A 20068-nucleotide genomic window follows, 5' to 3' on the forward strand; every position below is an offset into this window, starting at 1 on the left:
AAACCCAAAGGCTAAAAGTATCCGGGGAGAAGCACAAGCTATGGGCATCATAATACCAAGAGCAGTTCTGCCAGATTTAAATCTGATAGAGAGTCTAACTGCCCCATTACCTCTGGTCTGCCCCACGTAGACAGATTCCAATATACTTAGGGTAGCTTGAACCTAATCCCTATGCATTTCAATAGCAGTAATATGATCTAAGAGCCTAGACGATATAGCCAAAGAATGATCAGAAGCTGTAAATGGAAGACATGGTAGAAAAAGGGTTGTGAAGTTACACACAGGGTGCCATACTCAAAGAAACACTTCCACTGCTCAATCTAGGAAATGTCCAATGTCCAAGTCATTTTGCAAAATGTTACTTTAAGGATGGGGAAAAAAAAAGAAAAAAGCTCCAAGAAATTACACCAACTATCAAAACTAGAAAGGCAAAATTGCTTTTCTGTCTCATCTCTCTTTCCTTCTCCTCCCCTCCCTTCCAGCCAAAAAAAAATGGCTCTTAAGATTTTCTCTTCCACTGTGAAGTGGCAGTGTTAGTAAGGCCCCTGGCGGTTTTGATTCCATTTCATTTTTAGACTATGACGAAGTCTCATAAGCTTGCATGCAGACATTTTGCATGCAGACTATGACAGGCTAGGTAATATTTATATTGGGATTCTGGGTATTCCTCGAAATAGAAAAATCTATTCTTTTCTCCTTGAAACTTCAACTAAGAGATGCTTACTTGCTGCTTTGATGAAACTTCTTTGAAACTGGTACATCATGAGTGGTCCTGGAAGCATTCTAGAATTAAAAATAATATATAGACATAGACATGTCAGTTCCATGGTAAAATGATCCCTTTTACCGAGCAGCATCCTGAATACTGCAAAACAGCATAGCACCTTTCAAACACTCAGGGCGCAGAGACAGAACAGCAGCTTGGTGTAGCAGTGCACATGACATTTCACCTGAAACCCTCGGTTTCACAGTTTCCTCACCTCTTCCTCAGCACCACACCTTGTTATGTGCCCAAGGCTGAACTGGAACTCACTATCTTTCTTCCACCTCCCAGGTGCTGGTGTTACTGGTGTTTACATGGCTCTGCCCTTCTCTCTTTTTGAAACGGACAGCTCCACCTACACATCAGTCGCAGGGCATCGAGAGCTGATGCAGAAGTGCAGCTCAAACCCACAGACCTCCTTTCAGTCCATTGGCCATCCATGAACAAGAGCGCTTTAGGACATGTCAAGAAACAAGCAAGCATCCACACATCTGCATTAGCTGCCTTCAGACTCTCATTTCTCCAGAAGTTTGTTGTTGAAATCAGAGCTTCTAGAAACACCACAAGGATGTTTGTAGGTGTTTTGGTCCTAAGAGGACTATTACTTCAAAGTGTCAGAGGGCTACAGGGCATTGTATCAGCTGTGTGTAAACCTGGTTAGCGACAAATGAGCTTTTTCTGATAATCCAGGTAAGAGCCAAACAGACTCTTCATCATTTGTGGCTCAGTTTCATTCTATCAGCTTCCCTAGCTCAATTCTTAGTCACCCCGTGCACTGCATCTCACTTGTTACGAGGTCCCAAAGAAAGTATGCACTACCAACTCCTTTCTGTGACCTCCTTTGCTGCCTAGCCACAGGAGTCCTCACGAAGCCTGTATAGAGGCTTATTCCATGTATGATTCCAGTTCTCCTCTGCTTGAGACTATAACCCATCCTCCCAGATAATCACAGCACAGAATTACAGTGTTCCTACTGAGTGTAGTTTCAGGGCTGTGTGTGTGTGTGTGTGTTTCTGTGTGTGTCTGTGTGTGTGTCTGTGTGTGTGTCTGTGTGTGTTTCTGTGTGTGTCTGTGTGTGTGTGTGTGGGGGGGTGTAATGGTAAGCAGTGAGCCAATAGTCCAAATGAGGGATACAGGAGACCAATGATACTGTATATAATAGTGCAAGAAAATATTTCCTTTCTCCTCCCCCAAATGGCAATTTTCAAATGGTAATTTTCCACATCTACTCTCTCATTTTTAAGGACCAATATAAGCAATATATTTTTTTGTGTAAAGCTCAAAACAGTCGCAATAAACTGGGTATATGATCAAGTCTGTTCAATCCAGTAACATATCAGTTCTTGTTTTTATAACAGGTCATTCAGGGAGGGCCACAGTTTAGGGTAATGTCTCAGGCTAATCATCTTAATACATCTCATTAAGAGCAGGGCTTTCTCAATCACTCACAGCACCTTAGCCCAGTGACAGCCCATCAACCCTGGACAATTTATGAGCGGGTCTGACCCGCTGAACTTAGTGCTCCCACACAGAAGCAGTTTCCACATCTCAAACACCCACCCAGCAGCTCTCTGGAGACTGCAAAGAAAACTGCTTTCTTCCTGACCGCATGCTAACTAGGTGGCTTGTTGCTTACAAGTGGAAATCCCCACCTCAGGTAGGTCTTCAGGGCACTAGTGACAGTCTTTATCTCCCATTCGGCACAGATATCAGTTTCTGTCTCAGAAGCTGCTTTGGGGTCTAAAATGGAGAAAAGATAATGAACAAAACCAAGCATGAAAAATGATAATGGCAAATGTTCATACACGAAAGCACTCAACTTCATCACTAACTAGAAAAGTGAAAAATGTAAGTTAAAAAAAATAAGACATTTATTTTGCCTATTGCATCAGAGAAACATTTAAACATCCAAATATCTCTTGTTAGAAGAATATGGTAATTCAGCTCATAAATTACTAGAGGCAGCTGATATCAACGCGACAGATTGAAAGGGAATTTGACAATATGGACCATCAAGAGTCCGGAAATGCTCAGATCCTGCTAACTAGTAATTCCATTTCTCACCATTTTGCCTCAGAGAATAAAACAAAGCATGAATCAGGGTGCAAACCAGACACTGTACAACACACACTCTCCAGTAGGGAAAACAAAAGGAAGAGACAGCCTAAAGGTCTAATCCGATGAGAGTGGCTAAGTGAATTACAGCACACCCCCTGATGGAATATTACACTGCCATTTTTTAAATTTAACACTGCATTGATACTGATGACTTGTGATATGGAAAATGCTTGTATTATATAATGGTAAGTTAAAAAACAAGATGCAAACATTTTTGAGACACATAAAAAATAGCTAAAAGCGAACAGTTTCAGATTATAATGATTGTATTAAAGTGGTAAGAATTATTGTTTTTATATTTTCTGAATTGTATATGCTTTGATTCCATTATTTTTATAGTATTTTTTTTCAGTTGACTTAAGTACAATGAGTACCACCATAATCATACTGGCTCCTGATAACTATTCTTCAGCCTTAATGCAACTTTAGTCAAATGCATTTTAAATAAATGCATTACTGACTGAGAAAATCCACATAGCTGTCCAGAGAAGCATGCAGATCCCTGAGAATAAAAGGCAGAGGACCACAAGGATGAACAGCCTCAGGGGCCATCGGGGACCACTGTCACTGGCAAGATGGGCCAGGCTATATACAAAAGGGGTAGGGAGACAGTAGAGCCTTTAGGTGTGTGGAGGCAAAGCCCGCCCTTGCACAAGCAGCCTCACGACAAAGCCATGCCCAGCCAGACCAGTTCACATCCGTTCCTCTTCTGCACAGTGCCTCATTCTTCACTGGGACTCTCTCTCTTATTATTATTTCATCTACCATTGGAAAGTGACGTCAGGGCAGACAGACAGCTCAAAGGCACAACTCAGGGTACCGTGACCCAACTCAGGGATGGTTCAGGACCAGCCTTCCTCTGGTCATCAAAAAGTTCAGGACTTTTCTAGGAGACAAGGTGCCATTTGGTGTGCTTGCTGCCAGAAGATTCCGTAAGTGCCAAGTGCCACAATTAAGAACCTCAGAGAAAGCCTCCAAAACAAAGCCCGAAAAGAGAGAGTGGTTCTGGATGACAGGCTCAGCACTTGAACCTAGACATGCCATTTTAGGCAAATAAGCCAGTCCCACAACCCTTGTCTCTTGGGAAACTCTTTAAGTTCATACACAGTGGCTGAACTGGCTCAGATCTGAGCCACTCACAAGGACACCAGAGAAGTGGTGTGCCTTTACTTGGTTGTCCCTAGTCCATATTTCCCACCTTTTGAAAAAGTAAGAAAAGATACACAGTGACTTAAATCTGGTTTTTCAGTTTGATATTTAAATGACATGTCAGGTAGAGACTGAAACTGGACTACCTCTTTCTCAATAGTTCCAAAGACTGAATGCCAAGCAAGGGTTTCTGCCTACAGGGCTAAGTGCATTTCCACTGAGAAAGGAGATGAGTCACCAGGCATAGTGTTCTGTCTAATGAGAAAGAACCCATGTTCATGCTAGTGGGATGAGGTCAAATACTCGTGAATGGCTTAAGGATTTAACTTGTAATTCTCAAGAAAGAACACACAATTGTAGCTGGCCCCTCCAATGCAGGGGGTTCCACTGACATGTATTTACAGATGAAGCAGAGAAGGGCTTTAGCTCACAAACTTTGTAGCTCATAAAGGCAGGACACTTGTGCAGTCTTCACACATGACCAAGGACAATAAGACTTTCTCAATGCACAAAACAGACAATAAAGAAGCATATTCATAGAATGATAAATCCAACACAGTTCTCTTATGGCAAATGTCCTTAAAGGTTTAAAAATGTTATTTTTTTAGTGTCCTGATCTCTGAGATGTTAATTCTTTTCCTTCTCTGTCATCTGAAGCTTCCTGTTTTCCTTCAGCACACAGACAGGGACACAGACTGCTGACGCCCGAGGCATCCAGGCGCTGTGCCTGGTGTGACCTCCCCCCACTCTGTCCCCAAGGCGCATGAGCACTGCTGCCCTCCATGGTTTCTGGATTCAAGACGAACGTTACTGTACATTTTTCTGAGGAATGATCCAACTTCTACCCCAGAAAGGAGAACATGCAAGGACATCAGCAGCAGTTGGCAGGTCTGAGAGTTGTGAACTGTTCCATGAACCGCATTTAGCAAACTAATCATTAGCTTCCACTTTTTTGGGCTCTGTAACCATAGAAATATTGCATAACATTATAGGGAGGAGGAGTCAAATTACAGTCCGGCTGGAAGGCTTTTTATAGCACTGATGAGGCAAGGCTCATAGCTTGAATGTGTCCATTTTAATTCATTTAATGTCCAAACTAAATTGAACATAATCACCCAAGTTACCCCATTTCTATAAAGACTGGCCTGTTTCTATTCCTCCTTCCTTCCTTCCTTTCTTCCTTCCTTCCTTTGCTTAAGGGGATATCCTGGTGGCTTCTGGGCATCTCCCTAGAACTTGGACCTTTCTCCCCGCCCTGTTCCCCCCCCCCCCCCCAAGCACTGCAGCACTTAGAGAGATAAACATCCCCCAGAGGGCAGCCCAGTGTTAAGAGGGCATATGAGTGAGCACTGACTAGGAACTCTCTCCCACCCACCATCACAGGAATCCAGAGAATCAGGAGGCACAGAGACAAAGGAAGCGGTGCTCCTGACAGGAAACTGTCTTAGGTCACACCAAGCCAGTTTCTGAGTGCCACTTGGTACACCAAAAGGAAAAGAAACTCAAAGCCACTACCCAAGCTTATATTTTTCCAAAATGTCCCATTGTGCCACTGTGCCTGTTAAATATCTTCCAGTTGGGCTAGGTTAATTTATACACTTAATTTTAAAAAAAAAAAAAAAAAAAAAAAAAAAAAAACAATGAAAGACTAGGAGGTGAATTAATGGTTAGGGTGTTTGATATGTGAGTATAAAGACTTGAGTTCCTATCTCCAGCACCTGCATAAAATGCGAGGCATGAAGGTGTGAGCCTGTAGTCTGCTGGGGAAGCAGAGATCCCTGGAGGATCCCTGGAGTTCACTGATCAGGCAGTCCAGTGGAATCTGTGAGCTGCAGGCTCAGTAGAGAGACTGCCTCAAAAAGGAGGTGTGAGGTAATAGAGGAAGATACCCAGCATCAACTTCTGGTCTATCCACACACACGCAAGGCATATACTCATGCACACATGCAGATACTCATACAGCTTGAACACACACAAGCACACGCACATGTACCAAGAACAAAAGAGAAGAAAATGAAAGCATGCATTTACGATAAACAGTAAATCTTTTTTACAATATAGGCAACTTCTAATATCACTAAAATAGTTGTATATGTATATATGTATGTATGTGCATATTTATATTCCAGTGTATGCATATATATGATATATACATAAACATATGTTTCTTTTTAGAAAACAAATGGTCCTGGGTTTGATCCTCAGTACCACAAAACAGAAATGGAAGCACACAATACATACCATTTTCATAGAGCTTTCATTAGACAATTTCCTACAAAACTATCCCACATCCACACAGGAATATATGGACTTCTGAGTTCTTACTTCACTTTACATATACACTACACATTCTTGACTTCCTGTCCTTTTGTAAAGAAAATTTTAGTTGTACCCTCATTACTGTGACAGACACTGATAGAAACTACTGTTTCTTTACAGACCTTCCTTATAGAAACAATTCCTGAAAGTGGCCTTTCTGTATCAAAAATCTGTGAGCTTTAAGTTTCTGAAAATACTACTCAAGCTGCTCTTAGAGGTTTAAAGCTGAGTAAGTATTTCTCACACCCTGGAAACAACATGCAGTCAAACTATAATCCTTACCAGGCAAAGAGGTTTGTTTGTTTGCTTGCTTACTTGATTTGTAAGTTATGTCAAATGCACTTTTGACAAAGAGAACACTCTTCTGCATGTGAGTGTTGAGTGACTATTACTGAGGTGTACGTAACTGCTCTACACCTGTACGGTCCCACACTTGCTGAATTGCATAGTCAAGGAGCTCCCACTACCAGCCAGGTGCACCCACACCCCAGAACTTGGGACGCTCCATTACACTCAGCCCTCTTTCACCACAGGCACCCCTGGCAACAGTTGCCCATAGCATAACACTTCTGAAATCCAGCCACATTGTTACAAGTACAGTAGTTTAATCCTTTTATTACTGAGTCGTATTCAGTGTTCTGGGTGTGCCATAATTTGTTTATCCATTCTCCGGATGATGGACATCTGGGTGCCTTCCAGTTGTAGCTGCTCTGAACAAAGCTACTACAAACATTTGCACAGAGGCTTTCTCCAGACTACATTTTTATCTCTTTAGTAAATGTTGCGTCCACAAGCAGGACTAGGTCAAAACCTACAAGAACAGACCAATGATGAGAATGTTTTCCTTTAGATGAAATGGTCAAATTGCCTTGCAAAATGTCACGTCCATTTGCATTCCCACCAACAGAATGTGAGAGCGTGGCTGCCTCACGCCTCTCATCACAGGACACGTCTGTCAGTCACTTCAGCTGTCCTGTGAGTCACTGTCTTTTCACACACACAATGGTGTGAGCCATCTTCACATGTGGTATCTTTTCTTTGTATATTTTCTTCAGTCAGCCATTCTTCTCAATATTTTTGACTATTTTAAAAATTGGGGTGTTGTCTTAAGAATCAAGAGTTTTAAAATAATTATAGCTACAAATCACTGATTATAAATACATTTTTATAAATACTTTCTTCTGATCTACAACTTGTCTTTGCTTTCTGAAAAAAAAAATCTCTACAATACCATGGATTGACTTTCAGCCCTACGCATGTTAGGCAAATATGTACCACTGAGTCACATCTGTCTTTCTTTTTAATCTTAAAACATAATCATACCAAGTGGCCCAAGCTAGCCTCGAACTTGTCCTTTCCTGTTTCAGCATTCCAAATAGCTGAGGTGTAGAGACTGCACCAGCAAGTCCACTGTGAACGATATCTTCTCTAGAGAGAGAGTTTTATTTAAATAAAGTTCAACTTAACATACTTTCCTAATAGTTCTTTCTTGTGTTAAGAAAAAATTTTAAATACAAGGTGTGTCTCTCTTAGGATGCATTTCAAGATCCTTGTCACATAGGGTGTCAGGAGAGACCTCATTTCATCCACCCTCGTGTGGACTCCAAATTGCTCCATACTACTTGCTTAAAAGACTCTACTCTCCATTCAGTTATTCCAACTCCCTTTATCCAAGATTCAAACATGTGCTGGTTATGTTTCTGGGATCTTGTTTTTATTGCACTGATATAAATATCTATCCTTACAAAATACCATCCAGTCTTACGATTAAGTGAACCCTGATTGTAAACTATCAATTCTTCCTGAGCCTTTCATGTTCTCCATCTCCATGACAACTTAGAGGAAAACACAGTTTCTACATGTATACCACCCTCCTTGTATATCAAACTTCATTTACCCTACAGGTCATTCTCCCAAGGCTAGATTTAATATTTGGTGATTTGAGAAACAAAGGTGGATGCTCTGTTTTCTGACTATAAAGTCACAAAACTTAAAAACCTTGGCAATTTCCTATATGTCATATTTAAGAATCCAAAATACCACCCACAACCACTTGTGTTTTGGGACTGAAAAGCTCTTACTGTCTGGGGTCTCTGTCTTATTAGTTCTTGCAGTATCCTTATAGGCAGGGTAGTTACAAGTGTCAGAGCGGAGAAAGGGGAGCCTCCATAAGTTATCTTCCCTCTCTGGGAACTCAGGACCATAGCATACCACCCTCTATCTGTCTATCAGTTCCCTACTTTCCCTTGTATACAGTCTTCAGTCTGGGTTGTTTCCACTCTTTAGGGTGTAAGATACAGGTCTCAGAAGTCGTCATGAAGAAGAGCCTGCTCCTTGTGGTACTCTTCAGAAAGAAGTCCTCAGATGCTTTTATTTATGGCAGTGTGGGAAATGAGGGCACAGGAGAAAGGAATGCAGACCTTCAAGGTTCCAGAGGGACAGGGCAGGCTAGTTCATGGCTGGAGACAGGAGGGGAAGAACACTGCCTGTAATTTAGTGATTTAAAGCAGCGTTCTTTACCACCTCCCTTGTGCTCGCTTTAATTCTAACCTAGAAGAATGTGGACAGCATGGGAGGAGAGAAGCAGCAATGCTGAATTTGCATTTCTTTGTCATCATAGTTAAACATTAATAAAGACACACAGCAAAGAAGCCTTTTAGTTAACATCCTCCTGTTGCCAGAGCTGGGGCTCAGAGAAGGCCCAGAGAAAGCCTTTGAGAGCATTGTGTAGTAGGTGTTGGCCTCCAGCATAACATGTCATCCTAGGAGGGAAGTCAGGCCCCAACCCTTTCCTGCACAGCTGGAAGGGAGGCTGCTTTCCACAGGCCTATCACAGCCCTGAGAAGAGAACCGAGACACTGAGGTAGGGCTGGGCAGCGGTGATGCAAGAATACCTTTATAATGTAAGGAATGAATTCTGAAGGGGAAAATCAGCAGATGTGGTCGTGACACCTATAATCCCAACATTCCAGAAGTAGAGACCAAGGGATCAGGGCTACCAGGTCATCTTTGGCTTGCAAAATATATACATATAATATTTGCCTGTGTGTGTGCATGCGTGTGTCCTTGAAGAATCAGCAAAGAAACAAGAAAAGAATTGCAGGCTTCAGGTTTACAGTTACATACTCCAGTTCTTCCAAGATCTTAAGCAGAGTAGGGCCAGGAGGAATTATTCAAGACTACAGAGCCATACAAACTAAAAGATTTATGACTGACTAGGATTTGGCTGGCATCTTATACAGCAGCCCTTCAATGCCACAGAAGAGAATGAATCTGAAATAGGACTCGGGGAAGTGACTGCAAACCAAGGAGAATCTATTCAGAGTGAAGTCCGCAGCAAAGAGACTTCCTGTAGAAGCTGCCTGTGCAGTGTTTGTTGGTATAGAATACAGAGAGCAAAGCACTAAAAGCATCTACTCTGTGATGTAAAAGGAATTCATTAAAGAAAAGGTGGGCACCATGAAATGAGCTGCCAATATGAGAGATGGAATGAAATAGAAAAGGTGACGGCTGATGAGCAAATGGAAGCTGAGGGCACCATTAAAGACACTGAAGATTCAACTACAAAGCTATGCTGCTGATGACAAGAACACAACAGGAATTAACCAGAGTCTAAATGAGTGATATGGACTCGGGGCAAGCCTAATAACTTTCTGAGAATACCAAGAGAAGAGGAACAGCAAAACCCCAAAGAAAGGGCTGGGGGCCATGTGCCGGGTTTACAGAACAACAAAGTGAAAAAGGATTTGTTCTCCAGAAAATCTACCTCTAAAAGCTCCCTTGAGGATGCAGTTACTGTTAGAAGTACTCACAGGTAATATTTATAGTAGTTGAGTATTCTGTAGTTATCAGTCAACAATAAATATATTTGAGGAAAAGGAGAGTTTATACTTTGTGTGAATATAATCCAAATGACTTTAAAAATGTTTACATTCATTTATAAATTCACTCATTTCTTTTGGAAAGTGTGTGTGTGTGTGAGTGTGTGTGTGTGTGCATGCGTGCATGTGTGTGTGTGTGTATACACGTGTACACACACGTGAGTGCTGTTGAACATGCATAGAGTTCAGAAGGCACCTTGTGGGAGTTGATCCTTTCTTTCCACCATGCATGCTCAAGGGATCAATTTCAGGTCATCAGACTTGGCAGCAAGTACCTTTACTTGCTGAGCTGTGTTGCCAGTCCACAGATGAATTTTAAGAAAGGCAAAATGTTTATAAAATCTTGGAATGAGGAGAGTCTCTTAACAGAATTCACATCAAGAATAATGAATGAGAGATTGGCTTCATACAACTTTACCATGAGGACAAAAGGAAAAGGGAAACAAAAAGCTTAGGGCATGAAAGCTTGGAATAAAGTGCTGCTAATACAGCTTCCAAATGTAAAACTTACGTCAAACAGTTAAAACAGAAAAGTAATGATAAGAATAAAAGCAGGTAGAAAACAAAACAAGCAAACAAGCAAAAATAAATAAATAAATAAACTCTACTTCTGTCAGTGACAATGAACATGTTCAAAATATTCAACTTAATCCAAAACCAAAGAATACAAGGTTAAATGAGGGAAATACATTTTTACATGTATTGTTCACATAAAAACAAATACTACAGATCATGGCTGCTTACACTTGCTGACAGTGAGCTTGGCAACAGCAGGGGGTGTGTGGGGGAGGGGCGGAGCTGAAGGCAGATACAGAGCCTGACCCAGCAACTCACATTGTAAGGCAGACTGTAAAAACATCGGACCTATGAGCATTTCTTAGTGTGTACAGGCTCTGACTCAGCAATGCTCATGCCTCTTTCCATCTCATGGTCCCAGTTCTATGTGGATCAGGCTACTACATGGAGCAGAAGACAGAAGAATGGGCCATTGAAACCATTTGTCTACAGTGAAAAGAATTAGCAGTGCATTTACTTCCAAAGTGCATGCTCTCCTCTGCCCCCTTGCCTCTCAGGACTCCCGCTGAACTACACAAGGGCAGGAGACTGATTTAGGGGCACTGGTGCATCTACAAGTGTACCTGCAAGAGCACAGGAGGAATTAACACACCACAATGTTGTGTAAATACAGCCTAGTAGAAAGCCTAGGAATGCATGCCCCATGTTGTAACCATATTACACAGTATGCGATGCTTGCTCACTCACTATGTGCTGGTAATGTGGTTTAAAGGGGGCTATGATTAAAAGGTCTCATATGCAATAAAGCAGCCAATAAAGGTTGTCTCTGCTCTAAAGGACTCTTATTTTCTTCTTTATGCTTTTTGTATTTTTGTGAAGTTTCACCAATGACTACTCATAATTTTTAAACAAAGAAGGGAATTAAATTACTTAAAATAATTAGAAGGGGGTAAAGGTCAGCAAGATGACTCAGTGCATTGTACTTGCCTCTCAGACTGTTAACCTGAGTTCCTACCTGGGACAAACATAACAGAAGAAAACATAAACCCACATGTCCTCTTTTCTCCCTCCACACACATACCCGCATGTGTGCACATGTACACACACATATACACAGATACACACACATACACATGCACAATGTAGCTTAATTAAAAAAAAAACAGAGATGGAAAGGAAGAGAAGCAGACAGGTAATGAGCAAGAATGTAGCTGGTGTGTGTAGGGGTGGAATGTGGTGGTGTTTGGAAAATATTAATAGAATGGAGAGGGACAGGACAGTACATATATTCTGTTTCAGAAGGTCTGAAAGTCTCTCTGAGTCTTTTTTACTACCCAAAGACTATTAACCTCTGTTGCTAGGAAGTAAACAGGGTGTTTTTTGGCAGGACACCAGCATGAAGTGTAGGGGACACTGCAGAGGCTATGAGGAATTCTAATAAGCTTTCTTAAGGAACTCTAATCAGTAAAACAAAGATATTCTCAACACATTGCCTCTTACTCCCCATCCAACCTATAGTCTGCAGTGAAGTAAGAATACAAGAAATGAATGAGTGATTGAAGCTGGTGTCTGGTTTTAATCCCAGGACATGTTTGCCACAGCAGAGCACACAAATCCACTTAGGAGAGCACTGGAACAAGTGAAAGCAATGTGGAATCTGCATGTCGCTCAGTATGAAAAGGGTGAGAACAGATGGGAGTGAGTATGTGCTGCCCACTGAGCCCTGAAGGGTTTGTGGTCTACAGCAGATTATATCCTATACCATTGGCTAGGCCAGGCCACCATCAGTACCAAGAATTGAGGAGGATGCTGTAATAGCATACTCAAAAGAGAGAAGGGAGGCAGACCTAGTGCACTGGCCTGACAACTGCAAGAGTACTAGATTCCCTGGACTGAGAGACTCACAGGTCGCATTCTTGGCACTAGGTTCGACCTTACACTGTAGTCAGTTCTACCCTGGAGGATCATTTATATTCCAGTCTATCTGGAATGTCCTCCTGGCAGAGGAGTTGGCCTTGTGACTGTCAGCCACTAGTTATTACTCTTACATGACATTCTTCAGATAGTCATGACTACTTTCCTCTATATCTAGGATGACTAAGGAAGAGAGCAAGGGTAATTCCTGCTTGGGGAGCTGCGGAGAACAGTGATTAGAACCACCGCCTTTCAGAACATCTCTTTTGTCCAAAGTGGACTGTCTTAGACTAGCAGTTTTCTAAAACACTGCATTTCTTTTCAATAGTGTCACCTCACATTGTCATCTTTGAATTCTATTTGAAGCTTCATCTTGGTGCCCTCCCTATATAAAATACTGACTACTAAGCCACAGCTCTTTGGTCTAGCCCTGGATGTGGTATTCTCTGCCTTACCTATTGCCATCTTCCAGGGCTCTTCCATGACAACATACGTGTGCTACATTCTGTTATGCTGCTCACCTAATGCTTGACTCTAATCTTGCTACTGCTATGCTGGACACACTTCATTAGCATAAGAACCATTACTTCAGGAAAGTGTTCTTCCCTTTCCTCATTCATAGTCCTGCCCCGTCCATAAGCTTCCCTGGACTAGCCTTATCCCTACTCCCAGGCCCAGACATAGGCACGAGCTCTAGGCCATGTGCGTCCATCTGTTGAGGATAATGTGACTGGCTCCAAATTGAAAAGTTTATCATGTGACTGGCCCGCACTGGCCAATCAAAGTCCTCCCTGTGGCCTACTGCCAAAACTGTCACCCGAAAGACACTCTGCTGAGTGATGCAACCTCCAAAAACTGCAGTGACTGGGTCTATCTGGGACACTCCCAGAGAGAACAAAGCCAAAGCCAAGGCCAGCAAAGGACACAGATGATGAGAAACTGGAAGGAAGAAGAGAATGGAAAGGGCTCCTAGTAAGGATGGCAGAGTCTCTGGACCCTGAATGCAGACATCTTCTTGGATGGACCAGCCACATAGGCAAATGCCTTGTATTCTGTGAACTATTCTAAATCCTATTCCTGATTCTGTCCCTGATGCATGTATCTCTACCATTTAGAACTTTTAAGAGTGCATTATCTCCTTTGGGGGTTGGGGGAGGTGTTTAAGCTTTTCAGCACAGTACTTAGGTTGTCAGCAGAAAAGACCAAGTAGCTCTCTCAGATATTAAAAACAAGCCACAACATCAATAGCTTCTGCCTTTACCCTGCATCCTACCTCTATTGCTCATATTTGCTCAATCTGGATTCTATTTCCTTCGCTATCCCTGCTCCAGATTCAGGTCATATTAAGTGCTAACACCACATTTAGATAGACAGTTTTGGCAGTAGGCCACAGGGAGGACTTTGATTGGCCAGTGCGGGCCAGTCACATGATAAACTTTTCAATTTGGAGCCAGTCACATTATCCTCAACAGATGGACGTACATGGCCTAGAGCTCGTGCCTATGTCTGGGCCTGGGAGTAGGGATAAGGCTAGTCCAGGGAAGCTTATGGACGGGGCAGGACTATGAATGAGGAAAGGGAAGAACACTTTCCTGAAGTAATGGTTCTTATGCTAATGAAGTGTGTCCAGCATAGCAGTAGCAAGATTAGAGTCAAGCATTAGATAACAGCTTTAAGTTGCATGCCTATCTCACCCCTACCAGGACTCTGCAGAATGGCAAGAGAGTTCTTTCTAAAATTTGACTCACTATCATCTAGAAATCTATTCCAGATCCTAGGCAGAAATGAAAGACTGAAAGCTGACACCTGCTAAGCTCTAACTTCTTCCTTATGTTAGAATTTCTCAAAATTAAGTCACATCAACATATGGCCCAGCAATAGAACCCTTGGGTACTTACTATATGAGAATAAACAAATACTTACATAAAAATTCTCTCCAAATATCTATAGCAACTTTATTCATTAAGCCTGAAATGGAAACAACCCAAAGTCCCGCAGCAGGTGAATGGCTAAACCGTGGTATGACCATACAATGGAATACTACTTAGCAGTTAAAAAGAAATCAACGAGCAATGATACATACAAGTTAATCAAATCTAGAAATAATTAAGTTCACTAAAAAAAGATATTCAACTCTCAAGTCATACATTCTATTATTCCATTTATATAACAAGTGATTTCAAAGTAACAAAATTAAAAGAAAAAAAAGTAAACTGCTGGTCACCAGGGTTAGGGATTGAATATGAAGAAGTAAAGCAGGGAGTAGATATAAAAAGGAACCCAAGGCCATTATGGGAGTAGAAATTCTCTGCATTTGGGCTGTATCAATACCAGTACTGAAACGCAGCCTGGTAAGAAGCAATAATTGGAGGAATTTGGGTAGAGGATATGAAAGATCCATCTGCATTGTTTCTTACAAGGCATTTGTTCTCTCACAATTACTTCAAAAATTTAAAAATAATAAAACCGCATCCCACATCGGAACTGAAGAATGGGAAGTGAGTGTAGATGAGCCTCCCATACACCACGCTTCCCAACAGCGGCTCTCAGTGTAACCCATGATCCCGAGGAGTCTTGACAGCAGAGTGCGTACCTCATTCTGGCCCATATAAAGGAGTAGACGTTTGCACATACAAAGGCTATTTTCAGAAACCGGAATGACAAAGAAGTGACAAACACAGAAGAAAGGCCCTCTCCTGAAATGCCATGTTAGAGCCTGACTGAGAGTTAATCTTCTCAAGTACTAGGCTACGGCTTTTGTGGACATGGACAACAGCCACTGATCTATGAAATTTGATCTGTTTGCCATTTAGATCCATGTGACTCACTGAGGCTGGCTGCATAGCTAAAAATACAGGATATCTGCAGCCTAGGCAACTTTGGCTCATGGATTTTGATTCAAACAGTGTGCATTTGGAGGTAGTAGCTTTCTATTTATACATCAGCCGAGGACGGAGGAGGCTCTCCTGATCAAGTGACGGCTTGAAATCTAGAAGGGAGAGGGATCTTGAGGCTGATCTGCATCTATACATTTTATCTGAAGGTTACATGACACCCTGGGTATCAGGAATGTGACACCATGAGGTCCTCACGGGCCAGAAAGATGCCCTTTCTTGGGCATAGGGTGTGTCCTACTGAATATCTGTCTCAAAAGAGGACTGAAGGAGTCATGAGCTATTAACGACAGAGCAGGACATGGCATGATGTGACTGAGTGAGTAGCACTTGGGCTGGAGCATTGAGTCTAAAGACTGTGAGGTACTTGTCCCGCCATGTTATTTCAGTCTTACAAAGGCCCACTCAGAGCCTCTCCTGTTCCCACCCACAGCCACAACTAGCAAGCAGGGCAGTTGCTGGGAATGGGCATTTGCGTACCCTAACTCCTAACCCAGAGGCTACCTAGGAACCAGAAAAGCTCGGAGGAGCTACCCAAGGGACACGCCTGACAAAGCCACTGCTGAACTCACCCATCAGGACGCTCAGCAACTTCTGCACTCTGGAGTTGACCCCCACGATTCGGTAGAGTCCCTGTTCATTGATCCCTGAGAAGAGGAAAGATGATGATTTAATTAGATGAGCATCAGAACACCATCAGGCCAACAAGGCCAAAATGCTCTTGTATTTTTCCTTCATTTTCTCTCTCCTTCTAAAAGCTGCTGTAATTAATGTTCCCTGCCACTCAGCTCAGCTCTTAGCAAACGAGTGGGATTTGGCACAGCTGCCTAAGGATTCACGGATGTGCTGCACACTCCAGCCCTCGCCTTAGCCGGGGCGCTGGCAGGAAAGAAACTCACCTCCTCTCTTGCCAAAGGAAGCAGATGAAGATTTTTAAAGATGCAAAAAACGTTATTTTAAAGATGTAATATTTAACCAATTCTTAGATTCAAAAATCCAAAGTGGCATGACTTTTTAAAAAAATCATTCACAGAAGAAGATAAATAACTTTCCATCTATTTTTACACACAGCATAAAAAATACTGACGAGTAAGGACATTTTCCATCTTAGGGAATGTTTGTCAAGATTGAGAAATCAGAAAATCCATTACAGTTAGAGCAAAGGTGTTTACTGCGACACAGTTAAACAAAGACAAAATTCAAACTATAGAACTTCCATTTACTGAAATGCCTGGATTAGTGTGCCTCTGTGCCAATTACAAAAGGAGGCAATTATATGCATGTATGTGATGTGTGGATATATGTGGTCTATGTCTGTTCCCATGTGTAGGTCACATGTGTGTCTATGCATATGGTGGCTAGGGGCCAACCTGATATTCTTCAGAACGCAATCTACCTCCTTTGACACGGGATCTCTCCTTGGCCTAGGGTTCATCAATATGGTTTCACTGGGTGGCCAGTGAGCCTACAGATCTTGTTTTTGCTTCTCCAGTACTGAGATCACAAGTGTGTGTCACCACGCCCAGCATTTTGACTTGGGTTTTGTGGATCAAACTCAAGGCCTCATGTCCTACTAATGATTTATCCCCTCAGCTCCAACAGGGAACAACTTAGACTGAGTGATTGAGAATGGTTTTCTTGTTGACCCAAGTCCATCACATCTCGTACCTCTCAGGAACTGCTATGCTTCCTCTCCAGGTCCCCTGTGAACTTCTTATTGTGAGAGTTAGTTCATATCACTTCTCTTAACACCTTCCAGTTCTTAGGTGTACATCATATTCAGAACTTCTTATGGTGGCCTACGAGGTTTACAAGCTACTGTTTTGCAGTGATCATAGATCCTGGGAAGAGTTTTAGGTGACTCGGTTTCCCTCTTGGTTTGGGTTTTGCTCAAACAGACAAACACACAGCCCACCTTAAGCAAATACACTAGCTTGTCTATATGTGCTTTGCCTTTGCCTGTGCTAACTATTCCCTGTGTTCTCTTCCCCTTTCCTTACAAGTCCTTTTGAGACAGTGCCTTACTCTGTAGCCCAGGCTGGCCTTTAACTCTCAACATTCTAATCTCAGCCTTCTGAACAGCAGGGTTACAGACTAACACACTGATTTTATCCTTTTCTTTTAATAAAAACAAATCTAAACTTTTTGAAAATTACCTTAGAAATATAAATTCTAAAAACTTAGGCATCATACCTTAGGCAAACAGAAAATCAAAAGAAGAGAGTAAAAGATAGCAGAAGCCACTGCTGTCACACTGAGACCTGTGCAGAGGAGGTCCTCTTGAGGACACACAGCATGGGCTCAGGCAGGGCAGCTGTTTGTTTTAAAACTGTATTTTTCACTTAACACATATGAATATGAGATGAGAAAGAAAAATTTCTACTTTCAGTGGGTCACAAGATTTTATTGCACAAGTGAATCACAATTGAGTTAGCCGAATGTTGAGGCATTTGATTGGTTCCTGATTTTGCCTTCTAACCACATCACTGTATAAACATTCTTTTGGCTCAACACAACCAACACCCTTATATTTCAGGATCAACTTCCAATTATGTCTACTAGGCACTTTCTGGGTGTATTTTATGTACCCTTGTTGAGAGCCTGTCTTGATTTTTTTGATGACAGCAATCAAGAATAATTAAACATTAAAAAGCAAAACCAAACAAACACATATACAAACCTGCTTCTATACATTAAAGTAACACCTTTAGAAGACGCCTCATAGGACACATAGGTGCAGAAACTCAAGATATTCTGTTGCCCCCAACCTGCCTCTGTGTGTGTGTGTGTGTGTGTGTGTGTGTGTGTGTGTGTATCTGTGTCTGTGTGTCTGTGTGTTACTAGGTCTGTGTGTACGTGTGTGTGTGTGTGTATGTGTCTCTGTGTGTGTGTGTCTGTGTGTATACCCCTCTCCCTTTCTATTTCACCATTAGTAAAGTGGCTCTGTGTGTGTGTCTGTGTCTGTTTGTGTCTGTGTATGTGTGTATGTACATGTGTTTGTGTGTGTCCATATCCCTCTCTCTTTCTATTTCACCACTAGTAAGGTTATAACTCTGCTTTAAAAGTCAGAATTTCTTTCAAACAAATAAAAAGTACAATAGTTAGAATACTGGAGAATAAAGACTCATTCACTTGGTTTTTAATCAATCTCAGTAGAGAGACAGTTAGCAGCTTTCCTCAAGGCCACAATGGATCTAAAGCACTTAAAGCCCTACAATGCCAGAACTAAAGATTCTGGTTTGTGGTAGACTACAGTAACCCAGCCTCCCCTATCTCATGCCCTGCCCTAATAGATCTGGGAAACATCAATGTGGAGGAGGCAGCTAACCCCTTCCTTCTCTGTCTGTGATGGTTCTCAAGTCCAGGTCTGCAGACCAGAGATCATTACTGGGGTCCACAGAGTCTAAGATGATCCCTGGAGAGAGTCCAGTGTCTATAAACTAGGTGAGAAAAGAGCCTTTATTTTCACTGTCACTAACATTGTGCATTTCCTTCCCTCACGAATGTTAAACCACAGTGATATTAGCAGTACCTGCAGCATGGTCAGAAATCATAGAGATTTTCATAACTCCTCACACTGTTACAGAATGGTTACAATGGTAAGTTTCTCAACTTCTATCTGCTCTGAGAGCCACCACTACACACCATGAATGAAGTTGGTAATACAGAAGCATATCTACCAAACTGCTGCGGCTGTATTTTCAATTATTTTAATAATAACTGAGATTCAAGAACTGATTTCAATCAGTATACATGTAAGACATTCTTGTGATCAACCAGAGACTTGGGTGACATGAAACAGGTGATGAACCCCCTGTTGTTCATGCTTCAGACCAACATGATCTGTAGAAACACAGTGACACCAGGGGAGTGAATGAGTTACTTAAAATCAGAAGCAGCAGGGAGCAGGTCTGCTGCCTCACAGATGCATGACCTTCCATGAGAACAACGCCATCTGTCCCTCTGATAGGCTACTTTACCTCTGGTTTCCACCGCATGGATGCACTTCCTTATTATGCTGAAGCCGATACTGTCCAACTGTGCGGCTGAAAGAACAAGAGAAGTGTGGTCAGGCCACAGGATGTGCAAACCGGCACACTGAAAGCAAACTACATGGTGTGGTCACAGCATACATGTGTGCAAAATACAGATAATTTAGAAATAGTGATACTGGCAAAGAGCCTACCCTAGGCCAGATACATGCCAAGTGTTCTGCATGTGTTATCTTAGTTCTTACATTAACTTTGGCTCTATCCTAAGTTTCTAACAAGAAATTGCCATACAGAGTAACAGACTCCTAGTTAGAGTCAGAAGAATAACTGTTTGCAGTCAGCTACATAGAGCAAATGTGAAGTGCTTTGAAAACGATGGATAAGTGTTTTACCTAGATTATGTCTTGTAATGCCAGCAAATTCTCTTGAATGACAGTGTTATTAGCCCCACATTACAGATGAAAAAACTGAGGCTTGGAAAAGCTAAATATGAGCAAAGTTGCCAATTTAACATGTACAGAC

The 20068-nt window shown here is 42.0% G+C and overlaps 1 protein-coding gene across 4 annotated transcripts in view; it reads right to left on the bottom strand.

Moving 5' to 3' along the window:
- Positions 1-20068, bottom strand: part of Arhgap26 (Rho GTPase activating protein 26) — a 387815-nt gene that overhangs the window by 136479 nt on the left and 231268 nt on the right. For all 4 annotated transcript variants that reach the window (XM_034518108.2, XM_076912737.1, XM_076912736.1 and 1 more), the window contains exons 13-16: positions 19535-19600; positions 16127-16201; positions 2416-2503; positions 725-783 (exon numbers count right to left, since the gene is read on the bottom strand). In XM_034518108.2, coding sequence (XP_034373999.1) covers positions 725-783; positions 2416-2503; positions 16127-16201; positions 19535-19600 — 288 coding nt within the window. The remainder of the gene's footprint in view (positions 1-724; positions 784-2415; positions 2504-16126; positions 16202-19534; positions 19601-20068) is intronic.

Source organism: Arvicanthis niloticus, chromosome 14 (genome assembly GCF_011762505.2).
Source record: "Arvicanthis niloticus isolate mArvNil1 chromosome 14, mArvNil1.pat.X, whole genome shotgun sequence".
Classification (NCBI taxonomy): Eukaryota; Metazoa; Chordata; class Mammalia; order Rodentia; family Muridae; genus Arvicanthis; species Arvicanthis niloticus.